At 59.0% G+C, this 11,813-nt stretch overlaps 5 protein-coding genes across 5 annotated transcripts; 4 read left to right on the forward strand and 1 right to left on the reverse strand.

Annotated features, from left to right (window-relative positions):
- The first annotated feature begins 1,378 nt into the window (after positions 1–1,378).
- NGA_0449410 (glutaredoxin-like protein) lies at positions 1,379–2,497 on the forward strand. Its single transcript, XM_005853553.1, has 3 exons — positions 1,379–1,467; positions 1,541–1,917; positions 2,140–2,497. Exons 1-3 carry the CDS (start codon positions 1,405–1,407, stop codon positions 2,288–2,290), a joined length of 591 nt encoding a protein of 196 aa, XP_005853615.1. The 5' UTR covers positions 1,379–1,404; the 3' UTR covers positions 2,291–2,497.
- Positions 2,498–3,385: 888 nt separating this feature from the next.
- On the reverse strand, positions 3,386–4,188 carry NGA_0449801 (uncharacterized protein; the record flags this gene model as incomplete). The annotated part of the gene is made up of 3 exons (XM_005853557.1): positions 3,386–3,392; positions 3,610–3,895; positions 4,083–4,188. 3 exons carry the CDS (start codon positions 4,186–4,188, stop codon positions 3,386–3,388), a joined length of 399 nt encoding a protein of 132 aa, XP_005853619.1.
- A 452-nt stretch (positions 4,189–4,640) lies between these two features.
- Positions 4,641–5,797, forward strand: NGA_0449700 (putative-like protein). The gene is made up of 3 exons (XM_005853556.1): positions 4,641–4,817; positions 4,915–5,300; positions 5,628–5,797. Exons 1-3 carry the CDS (start codon positions 4,666–4,668, stop codon positions 5,693–5,695), a joined length of 606 nt encoding a protein of 201 aa, XP_005853618.1. The 5' UTR covers positions 4,641–4,665; the 3' UTR covers positions 5,696–5,797.
- A 781-nt stretch (positions 5,798–6,578) lies between these two features.
- NGA_0449600 (heat shock protein 70) lies at positions 6,579–9,459 on the forward strand (the record flags this gene model as incomplete). The annotated part of the gene is made up of 8 exons (XM_005853555.1): positions 6,579–6,706; positions 7,259–7,336; positions 7,420–7,539; positions 7,685–7,848; positions 8,037–8,162; positions 8,282–8,374; positions 8,564–8,899; positions 9,019–9,459. Exons 1-8 carry the CDS (start codon positions 6,610–6,612, stop codon positions 9,457–9,459), a joined length of 1,455 nt encoding a protein of 484 aa, XP_005853617.1. The 5' UTR covers positions 6,579–6,609.
- Positions 9,460–11,583: 2,124 nt separating this feature from the next.
- On the forward strand, positions 11,584–11,778 carry NGA_0449500 (fatty acid elongase; the record flags this gene model as incomplete). Its single annotated transcript, XM_005853554.1, has 1 exon — positions 11,584–11,778. A coding segment is annotated over one exon (195 nt), but the record flags the coding sequence as incomplete, so codon positions are not given.
- Positions 11,779–11,813: the final 35 nt, after the last annotated feature.

Consider the following 11,813-nt stretch of genomic DNA (forward strand, 5'->3'; position numbering starts at 1 on the left):
GAGGGGAGGGAGGGGAGTGGGATGGAGGGAAGGGGGGGAACCGCGTGGGTGGCAAGCAGGGGAGAGGGCAGGAAGGGCGAGAAAGTGGACGCATCTCTGAGACCCAGCAGCTACACAACAGGCGTCGTGGCGGGCGGTCATTACGGGCCGAAGCTGACGCAGAAAACCAGGACGCAAATGGAGAAAGCCAGAGGGACTTGGACGCGTGCTCCAGGCGCCGCCAAAAGAAACCGCACCGCAAGCGTCAGGATCCGCCTGTCGGAAACACGGAGCCCATACCCTTGACGCCATTGGCGATCAAGCCGCAGGCATGGGAAATCAATTTTCCACCAGGCCAGGCGGGTTTCGAGATCTCTCCTGTCCTCCACCGGTTCCAGAAGTACGGGCGAACGGAAGGAAGAGGAGGGCAGAAATAATGTAAATTAACCAAAGTAGATCCGAAAGACGACTACAAAATGGAAATACCCCAAAGCATTTGCGCATATATTTTTAGGGCTACAAGTGTGCGTGCTTTAATGTGCATTCATGCGCTTGGCTGACTTTGCTGAGTTTGCCTCTCCTCCGCATCCTCCAGGGAGTAGTCCCAGTCTCCCTCCGCCCACACGAACTTCTCCGGCAACCCGCACTCCTTGAAAAAAACCTCCAAAGATCGTTGCACCAGGTTCCGGCAGTCACCCCCTGTAGTTCGGAGCTCCAGTGATACCTCTTGAAAGCGCCCGTCTTCCTTGGTCTTGAGGAAAAACCGGTAGGAATGCAGCCCCGCGCGCGGTGGAGCGGTATCCTTGTCGCGGACATCGTCCAAGAACGCTTGAAAGCGACTGAAGGATTCCTGATTGACGTCTTTCTGTTTTGGGTAATGTGTGAAGAGGTCTGGATGCACCCTCAAGAAAAATTTGCGGAGTGTTTGCTGCAGGAGAGGATGCGCTCCGCCGTCTCCATCGGCCTGATGCCGCCACCGGGGGGCCAACCCTGCACGCTTTCGCCCGCCGCGCTGCCGAGCAGTGGAAATGGCCTGAGAGGTCATTATTGACGGCTGACATGATACTCCCACCCAAGAGAAGGGGAGGGGCAGGCAGGGGCGGGCTCGGAGGCGGCTAGAGGAGGAAAGAGAGGCGCGAAGTTGCGGCAGCGCGTGCATGGCCCGGGCAGTCATTTTGAACGCCTCAGAACCTGGGGGGTGGAATGATGGAGTTGAGTGAATACCGAGGTGTGAGAGTGGTGTCAAGATGTCAGTGTTTCTGATGCCAGGCCGCAAGGTGGTGCACGCGCGAGTATCTTCCTGTCCGGGAGCTCGCCTCCGTCATACAGGTCTCGCGCCCATTGCACATCACTAATTCACCATCACTCACCGGCCCTTTCTCCTATCATCTACAAGTTCACAGTGAACCGACTCACAGGGAGACAATGCAAGCCCTAAGCGCCTCTTCCCGCGGATTTATGCGTGCCACGAGGCGGTTCGTGGCCAAGGTAAGGACAGGGACGGAGCAAGAGCCGCACTACGCACTTGTATTCACAGTCCCCAACCCCTTCATTTTCCCAGGCCCCTGCATCCGCGCCATGCGCCACGTCTCGACAACTATCTGCATCTTGCATGCTACGTCTCAGTCCGGCCTCAAATTTGGCCGCAGCAGCTCGTCGTAGCTTTGCCTCGTCGCCTCCCCCTGGGAACGAGGACTCGCATGACGATTTTAAACCCCAGCGGTCATCCCCCCCGGCAGACTTGGACGGCGCTATCAAGATGATCGCGGAGCAAGTGAAGAAACACCAAATTATGCTGTACATGAAAGGCACGCCGGCTCGGCCCCAGTGTGGGTTCTCTGCGCAGGCCGTCCGCATTTTGCACGCTTCTGGAGTTGACTTCGACTCGGTGAACGTACTGGACTATCCCATGATCCGCGAGGGCGTCAAAAAGTATTCGTAAGTCACTTTAGAGCTTGTGTCTTCCAAAATTTAATGTGTGAGGCCTGATCCTTGGCTTGCTCGCTTTCTTCCCGGGTGGATGCTCCCTTCCCTGTCTGACCCTGTGGGTCCGGTGGGCGTTTCTCCTCCGACACCCGGGCCGTGAAAGGCCGTGAACGCCTCACTCACATCCCTTTACGTCCTTGGATCGGACTTGCCCGTTCCTTTTCCTTCTCTCAGGGAGTGGCCGACAGTGCCGCAGCTCTTCGTGGGAGGGGAGTTCGTCGGGGGGTGTGACATCATGACCTCCCTCTTTCAGTCCGGAGAGCTGGCCCAGATACTCGAGGAGTCGGCCAAGAAACAGCAGAAAGAGGGGGAGTCTGCGCCATGATGCGGAAAGGCCAGGGAGGAGGGCGGGGAAGGAGAAGGGATGGCGGGGGCCGTGGAGTGACTGGGCTTTCGGTAGCCGGGGTGTACACAACGACGGGGGGTGCACGCGCCATGTGGGTGAGAGGGGCGACGTTGTGGAAGGCATGGGGGCGAGGGAAGAAAAGCAAAGAAGCAAAAAGAAGGGCGTGTGGGCGTGAGCCGGCTCTCTGCGCGCGGGCTCTGTCCGAGAGGGCCCCTTCGGCGTGGCTGCGTGCTTGTGTCTTCCTCTTCACAGTGATGCTTCTGCTTCTCCCCATCTTCCTTCTTTACACTGCCTTGCCTCCCTTTCTGCCCGCCCTCGCATCCCACATTCCCTCCCCGTACCTCTCCTCAGCTCCCCTTCCCCCCCCCTCTTCCTCCCTTGCCTCCAGCACCGACAGCCGCCTCAGCGCCTCCTCCACGCTGGGCACCACCCTGAAGCTCTCGGCGGGCTCGCGGACGACGGGGCAGAGGGACTGAGGCAGGTAGCGCCCGTGTGCCTCCCAGAACCTCTCCCGGGCCGCCGCCTCCTCCTCCTCCCGCGACCGGAGACCAGCCTCCACCTCCTTCACGACCTCGGCAGTCTCCCGGAGCACCCGCCGCCGACGCTCCAGCTCGGGCCGCAACTGGGCGTAGGCGAGGGCAAAGCGCGAGTAGAAGGCCGCCAGCGACTCGACCTCGCGCGCCGAGCTCTGCGCCTCCGCCCTCAGGGAGGCAAAGCGGGCCTGGTCCTCCTCCAGCCCCTCCACCAGCCCGTGGGACTCGCGCGCGGCCTCAGCCATCTCCCCCGCGACGAGCTCACGGAGGGCGCGACGGAGGGCGTGAAGGAGGGCGGGCACCTCCTCCTCCATCTGCCTGCGCCAGGCCCTCATTCGAGGCATCCCCGACTGCAGCACTCGCAGGAGCTCTTGCTCCTCCTTGGCGGGCGAGCAGGGCCCAAGCGCCTTCCCATCCTTTGCCCCGCCCTCGGAAGCGGCGTCGGCCCCCTTGCCTCCTCCTTCCCCGCGCCACCGGGCATAGGCGCTGGCCGCCCGCACGAGGGCTGCCTTCATCTCCGCCACCGCCCTGGCCTGGTCTCTCACGTTCTGCGCCAACACTCTCCACAACCACGTCGCCTCCACCCGCTCTTCCTCTCCCTCCTCCTCCACCTCTTCCCCTCCCTCCTCCTCCTCCTCTTCCTCCCCGTCCCTCCCCGGCAGCATCCCCGCCCCCTCGAGCGCGGCCCGAATGGCTTGCTCCAGACAGAGCAGCCGCTCCTCCAAACTCGCCTGAGCGCGGAGTCCCCTCTCCCGCAGGACGCACACCTCCCTCGCGTCGGCCTCCGCCTGAGCTCGCAGGGAGGTGACGGCGCCCTCGTCCAGGAAGTCGAAGAGCGTGTGACCCCTCTCCCCTGCCACCAGCTCCGGGTCCACACGGGTCTGCCGGAGCTGGTCGCAGACGGCTTCGAGGGTCTGGAAGGGCGCGTCGTCCGGGGGAAGGCGCTCGAGTGGCCCGAGGCTGTTGTTAGCGGCCCATACCCAGTGGAGAAGGCGGGCAAGGGCTCGGACTTGGGCGCGCAGGAGGGAGAGACGTTGGAGGAGGCGCCCGGCTGGTGGATATTGTCATGGGTAGGACGGTCAGTCGGTTTGGGGGGTGCGTTTCCTCTCCTGCCTACGTCTAGGCGCGGTCGAGCCTTGCCAGGGCAAACTGGTAGGACATTCACATTTGTCTAATTTTACCTGTCATCGTCATATTCGCTTGTCCTCTTCACCTCTCTACACAGCCAGATGCCGTACCTTCGTGCCGGATTACGTCCAGTAGCTCGCGAGACCGCAAGAGAGACGACCGGGCTTCAGTGAGACACATGTCGCCGTCCTGCAGCAAGGTGAGCAGGTCCTCCATGCCCAAAAAGGAAGCCAGCTCCTCTGCTTTCTCTGTTTTGTAAAAATTTGTCTCGCTGTGGCTTCGACTGCATCAGACTTTGATAAGGTCCAGGAGTAAAAAAGCATGGGAGAGGAGTAGAGGGCCCCGGAGGCCTCTTGAAGACATGGGAGCTGATAAACGAGACGAAAAAAATATCAGCTGCGTGCGCCGAGCAGTAATTGCCCCGACAGAATAGGCTTCTGCAGAAAAATTAGTTGTCGTCATCGTCAGTAATTCTTTTTTGCGGTTGTTACGTCTTGTGGAGGGAGCGGACGAGGCCTTGTCTCTGGGCACTTGAGCTGTCGCCCTCGTCTCCCCTCCCCGGTGGCACGCCGTCGGACACGGAGAACCTGTGTCATATTCTACACGCCTCGGACATGAAATTATCCAGCGATTTGAGCCGCTTTGAAACATATATTTTCTTCATTGTTCAGGTCGCTGTATTTAATTTTGCCCATGTCCCCGGCGTCGTCAGCTACGGCGCCACCAGTAAAGCCACCGCTGCCGCCTGAGATCGAGGACTTACACGCCTCAGCGGTGGCGCAGGGCCAGGAGACCTACACGGACCCCGCCACTGGCTACATGGTCATGACTGCGCTCTATCACAGGTATGTCGACGAGCATGGGGACTCTCTTCCTTTTTTCTCCTCACTGTCATTGACGTTTGGGGGGCAAAACTCGATATTCCACCACGCACGCGCATAGGCGACGCGGCCACTGTTGCGGTAACGTTTGTCGGCATTGCCCGTACGACTCAGTCAATGTGGGGAAAAAGAAGGTAGACTGGGTGATGAGCGACGGCAGCAAATATACAGCCAAGAAGGCCGCCGCCTTAAGGAGGGCTGCGAAAGACCACGGGGCCAGCCCGTCGGCCGGAGAGGGCGATGACCACGGAGGCCACGGCGGGGGGCAGGAAAATAGCGGCTCCGACCATAATTCAACAGTCCAAGTCCTCACCACGGAACTTGTTAAGGGCAGTGCAACTGCGAAGATGGGTCAAGACGATGCCGAAGGCATGGCAAATGTTGCGAATCCGCGCGAGACAGGGGTCTTCGCCGTCAGACCAGCTGTTGTTACATCCGCTCTACCAGGTGAGTGCTTAATGACATCTCAGCATGCAAAGAATTGTATAGGGCTGATGAATGCCATCATATGCTGAAAGGTACAGGACCGTTACCGGGCGCAAGCGGAGGCTGTGTCCTGGCAAGCCTTTTGATCATGCGGCCAGGGCAACGGCTCATCGACAAAAGTGAACTGCGAGCTGTCGCGCTACCAGCAAAATCACCAAGCATGCCTTTTCTCCAGTCTGCTTTGCGGAGCTGCTGGCTGCAACGTGCTTTCCGGTAGGTCAACAGGTGCACATGAGAGACAAGCCGATACAGCAGTCTCAAGGGACCTTTTCCCTCCTTCAACAATAGGCCGTTCATCGCTCCAAGTCGATGGTCAGGATCTTTTGGGAGCTTCGTGCTTGCATACATCACGTTGAGCGACCAAATAAATAAATGCCATAATTGAAGTCATGGCGGTCAGGGGCTGACAATTGGAAAGACTGATGAATCAAAGAACGGCTCGGATCGGGGTTAGACAACGGGGATTGTTTTCTCTCATTGCTTTCGTCATCATCGCCGACGAGAGGGAGGGTGGGGTCGCATTCCATCACATTTCCCCATCATCGGGATCGCTGACACGACGAGAAGGAAGGTCCAAACGTTCCAGACCTTTCTACGAGAAGGTTCTGAGTGCGTCGGCGGCGTAGCGAATTTATTTGTGGGAAATATCTCGTATGACAGCTTCCGTTTTCGCGTGCAAACATAAAATGTGCATGGATGGATTGCCAACTTGTTTGCCATATTAACCGCCACACCACGTGCACGGACGGAAGATTTTTGGTCATCACTCAGTCATGTCTTTGAGAAGAACATCCCGATTCTATGGCTCTGACGAGACATTTTCCGTGAGGTTCATCATCCTTTCCTTTTTCAAGCAGTCGATTTCGGATAGATGAACTATGTGTGCGGCAGGTACTGGATAGATTGGTCCTTTGTACAGCAGAAGCGACCCTACGGGAAAGTTTGTCGGGGCTTGCTCACATTGAGACAGCATCTTTGCTGAGTGGCTGGGACGAGATGGAACATACTTGCCTGTTGCTCCTGCCCGCGAACTTTGTCAGAGATTTCGGGCGTGGACTAGTTGGTGTCAGAGACGATATGGACACGGCGTGATAGCGCTGCGAATTGTTTCAGGGGTTGTGAAAGATGTGAGGCACATGTGCTCCAGCACGGCGGCAGCGCAGACGGATCTGTCGAAGAACGTTTCCACGATTTCCACCGTGAGATAACCTCTTTTCGTACTTGTTCACTGATACATTCACAGCAAGCAACTTAGAAACAAATCTAGAGCATGGCATCCGCAGTGGAAGGCGAATCCGTGGGCATCGACCTGGGCACTACTTACTCCTGCGTAGGAGTCTGGCAGAACGACCGCGTGGAAATTATCGGTACGTAGCGATACGTCTGAGGACACACTGAGTGAAATGGCACATCACAGAAACGCATTCAGTTTGATATCGATGTGTATCTGACTGGCTTTATGCGAGATGAGTGGCACGGCCTCACCCCCTGCGCTTTCCTCTCCGCATGCAGCCAATGATCAGGGAAACCGCACAACCCCCTCCTACGTGGCTTTCACGGAGTCCGAGCGCCTGATCGGCGACGCTGCCAAGAATCAGGTGGCAATGAACGCCTCCAACACTGTCTTCGACGCCAAGCGCCTGATCGGGCGCCGGTTCTCGGACCCGGTGGTCCAGGCGGACATGAAGCACTGGCCCTTCACGGTCGTGCAGGGCCCCGGGGGCAAGCCGCTCATCCAGGTCACCTTCAAGGGCGAGTCCAAGACCTTCGCGCCGGAAGAGATCTCCTCCATGGTCCTGATCAAAATGCGTGAGATCGCCGAGGCCTACCTGGGTAAGGGCCGGGGCCGTTTGGGGGGAGAAAGGAGGGGCAGAGGCGACAGGCGATCTCACGCGTACTTTCCGGCACTGCACACTCAGGCAAGGAGGTGAAAAACGCCGTCATTACCGTCCCCGCCTACTTCAACGACTCGCAGCGACAGGCAACCAAGGACGCCGGTACGTAACCTCCCCCCCCTCCCGTCTCTTGAGCCAGGCCGCTGCACTCTCGGACCCTGACGTCGTTCCTTCTCTTTCCGCAGGCGCGATTGCCGGACTGAACGTGCTCCGCATCATCAATGAGCCCACCGCCGCCGCCATCGCCTATGGCCTGGACAAGAAGGGCGCGGAGAAGACGGTCCTCATTTTCGACTTGGGAGGAGGTAGGCCGCCCTCACGTCTCGCCCTCCATCCCTCCCCTCCCTCTTTTCCTCCTTTGTGCGCCTCCGCTCCTCGGCTGCTGGCTTCTGACCGGTTTTATTCCCACACTCCCTTTCCTCCCCGTCCAAACCCCCCCTCCCCCTCCAGGCACCTTCGACGTGTCCCTCCTGACGATCGAGGAGGGCATCTTCGAGGTGAAGGCCACGGCGGGCGACACGCACCTGGGTGGGGAGGACTTCGACAACCGGATGGTGGAGTACTGCACGGCTGAGTTCAAGAAGAAGCACCGAAAGGACATCACCAGCAACCAGGTGCGGGGAGTGATGGGGAGGGAAGGGGGGGAGGTGGAGGGATGGTTGGCAAGTGGCAACGGGAAGACAAAGTGGCGGGAGTCTCACTGGCGCCCGGACTGTGCCAGAACCGGGAAGTGTCGCTGAGATACGATGCCCCTTTGGACCTCTGACCTCGACCCCATTATGTCCCCCCCTCCCTCCCTCAGCGCGCCCTCCGCCGTCTGCGCACGGCCTGCGAACGCGCCAAGCGCACCCTGTCCTCCTCCACCCAGGCGCACATCGAGATTGACTCTTTGTTCGAGGGCATCGACTTCAACACCACTATCACGCGGGTAAGTAACAGAGGGGGGGGGAGGTTCAAGGGGCTTGTAGACAGGGGAGAGAGGTCGAGCGGAGTTGGCCTCTGTCTAGGTGCAGGGACTCACCGCCAGGCGTGTCGGACCATCCCCAGGCTCGCTTCGAGGATCTGAACATGGACTACTTCCGGAAGTGCATGGAACCCGTGGAAAAGGTTTTGCGCGACGCCAAGATCGCCAAAAGCCAGGTGCGTGGTCGGGGGCAGAGGGAGGGAGGGGAGCGGAAGATGGGCATGAGGGAGGTTGACTAGGATGTTTTGTGCAGTGAAGGCGAGGCGAGGCAGAATATGTTGAAATCCCGGGCAGACAGGGAATCCTCATGTCTCTCTCTGTCTTGCTTCCTCCCTCCCTCGCTCCCTCCTGCGCCTGGCATGCAGGTGGACGAGGTGGTGCTGGTGGGCGGGTCCACGCGCATCCCCAAGGTGCAGACGATGCTCATCGACTTCTTCAACGGGAAGGAGCCCTGCAAGAGCATCAATCCCGACGAGGCCGTCGCCTACGGGGCCACGGTGCAGGCGGCCATCCTGTCGGGGCACAACAAGAGCGAGAAGCTCTCGGACCTCTTGCTCCTGGACGTGACCCCCCTCTCCCTCGGACTGGAGACGGCGGGCGGCGTCATGACCACGCTCATCAAGCGCAACACCACCGTGCCCGCCAAGAAGAGCCAGACCTTCTCCACCTACGCGGACAACCAGCCCGGTGTGCTCATCCAGGTGCGTGTCGCCCCTCCCTGCCCCCGTCCTTCTCCTCGCTGCCTCGGGGGCCCCCTCTGGCCCGCCTCGGTATCTGACGCAGGCGCCTGACTCTCCCCCCTTCTCTCTCGGCCCACTAGGTGTACGAGGGTGAGCGCGCCATGACCAAGGACAACAACCTGCTGGGCAAGTTTAACCTGGACGGGATCCCCCCCATGCCCCGCGGGCAGCCCCAGATCGACGTGACTTTCGATATCGACGCCAACGGCATTTTGAACGTGCACGCGGTGGAGAAGGGAACGGGGAAGGAGAACAAGATCACCATCACCAACGACAAGGGGCGTCTCTCGGCGGACGAGATCGAGCGCATGGTCCAAGAGGCGGAGCGTTACAAGCACGAGGACGAGGTGAACCGGACCCGGATCGAGGCCAAGAACGGTCTGGAGAACTACGCCTTCTCCATCCGCAACACCATCAGCGAACCCCAGATGGCGGAGAAGATGTCAGCCTCAGACAAGGAGACCGTAGAGGTGAGCGCCCAGGGACCGCGGAGAGCACGGGAGGAGGCATGTGCCGAGTGAGAGAGGGGTGTCCTCATACGCGTTCTTTTTCTCCCATTCGCGAACCACAGAACAAGATCAAGGAGGTCACCGAATGGCTGGACACACACCAGTCGGCCGAGAAGGAGGAGTTCGAGGCCAAGCAGAAGGAGCTCGAGGGTGTTGTGCTACCCATCCTGCAGTCGCTCTCAGGGGGCGCCGGAGGGATGCCAGGAGGGATGCCCGGTGGGATGCCCGGTGGGATGCCCGGGGGGATGCCTGGGGGGATGCCTGACATGGGAGCGGGAGGAGCAGGGGCAGGGCCTTCACCGGCGGCGGACGAGGGGCCCAAGATCGAAGAAATTGATTAAGACATGTGGGGGGGTGATAGCTGGGTTGGGGTCGGAGTGCAGGGAGGAGAGACAGGAGTCGGTTTACAGCTGGTGAATGGCTCTCTTGCCGGAAATGCGCCTGGAAATGGAAAGTTTAATTTTGTTGGCGGGTCATCGAGTTGTGATATCTTGCATAGGGGGAAGACTGGTGGAGGTTGCCTCTCTGGGGAGGGAAAAGGAGTGAGTGATGTCATGGAACGTAGCCTTTTGGAATGGAAGGGATACTTAGTTGTGCTAAAGGCGAAAGATGGAATTAAAAAGGGCGACGAAAGATCCCCACGATTCTGTGTGAAGCCCATCGAAAGACCGATATGCAGTTGGTTTATTTCACCCATGTACACGCGTCTTGCCCGTCAGTAGCACAGATGGGAATTCGAACCAAGTAAGGCGGAGAAACGGGGGAAGGCACGTACAAAAGCCAAGACAGGACACGCACACGTACAAAATAGGCCTGAAAGTCAACAGATATTTCCCCTCTCGCTCTGCTTTCATTCCTTCCGCTCCATCTCTCATCCTCTGCGAGGAGGCCGTGCTTTGCTCCTCCCAAAGAGCCAAGAAAAAAATCTGTGGAATACGACAGACTCTTGATGCGCTCTTGTGGTGAGAAGAATGCGACGCTCGCCTGCATAAGCCCTACAGCCCCTCATGGTGGTGTTTAAATTGGAAAGAAGGGCGCAGAGAGGACGGCCAAGCGGGCGTGACGGCATGCCAGTCCTGGCCGCTCGCTCATTATTTCAATCGTGTAACGTGTTCCTGCTTGGGCAAAACGCAAGGCAAAAGACTCCCGGAGGCCTCTTCTTACAAAAAGCTTTCTTTCGTTAGCGTGGTGAGGCCTTTGGAGGCATGTCCTCTTTTCACGCGTCCACATGCCGGAATCGTGTTTCAATCGCTAGCCGTCGTTAGCTGTGGAAGGCTGGCTAACTGGAAACCTCTGCGCATGCCTACGTCTCGAGGTCCCATAAGGGTAGGAAACGTAGACGCCGCGAAAAATGCGGCATTCAGGGTTCCACCGTGTCTAAAAGATCTTCACTTAGTGGGAGATACCCCACGGTGAGCCTGTTGTGAGGGATCAAGGGTATGACTAACTGTGGATGGCCTTTCCCTGCGAAGCTTTCGATCCGACCGAGAGCCCTCTCTAGCATCCTCACGTCCGGAAACCTTGCCCGCATGACTCTATGCCCGTCCGCTCCAATGAGAGCCTGTCTTATTTGTTGGACGTGTCTGTGTCTTGCGTCCTTTGTCCCTTGACACCCATTCCAGCCACAATGTCCTTTGCCTTTGGGCAGCTGGGCCGATCTGCCCACGGCCTTGCCCCCATTTCTCACATCCCTTCACTTCTTACCCCTGCATCTAACATTGTCAGCGACAGCAACGGTGGAGGGAGGATCAACGTTAGGCAGCGGGAGCTGAGGGAGCAACAGAGGCATAAGACATGGCAGGGGCGCTACCCGATCTCCTGGGGCGATACGTGCCCCCGGAGGAGTATACTCACCGGTACTACACGGTCAGGGGGAAGGAGTTCCACCAGGTCTTCCAAGGCTTCCCCGTCCTGGAGCCCTTCTACATGGAATGGGAGAAAAACTACAACGCGGAGAAGGTCTTCTGGTTCATCGTGGACAACGCCTGGATCCCCTGGCTCTCCATCTGCATCTACCTCCTCTTCATCTTCGGCTACCCCTCCCTGGCCAAGCGCTTCGGCATCCCCTACATATCCGCACGCACGCAAATGGCATCTTGGAACTTGTTTCTGGCGGCGTTCAGCTGGTTAGGCGCCATGCGGGTCGTGCCGCACTTCTTCTTCCTCCTGAAGGACGCGGGCTTCGAGCAGGTCCTGTGCGGCGCCCCCGAGCCGCTCTACGGGGACGGCGCCGTGGGCTTCTGGATCCAGGCCTTCGTGCTCTCCAAGGTGGCCGAGCTCCTCGACACCGTCTTCGTGGTGCTCCGGCAGAAGGACCCGATCTTCTTGCACTGGTGCGTGGGCGGGAGGGAGGGCGGGAGTCAGGT

This window comes from Nannochloropsis gaditana, assembly GCF_000240725.1.
Source record: "Nannochloropsis gaditana CCMP526 unplaced genomic scaffold scaffold830, whole genome shotgun sequence".
NCBI lineage: Eukaryota > Eustigmatophyceae > Eustigmatales > Monodopsidaceae > Microchloropsis > Microchloropsis gaditana.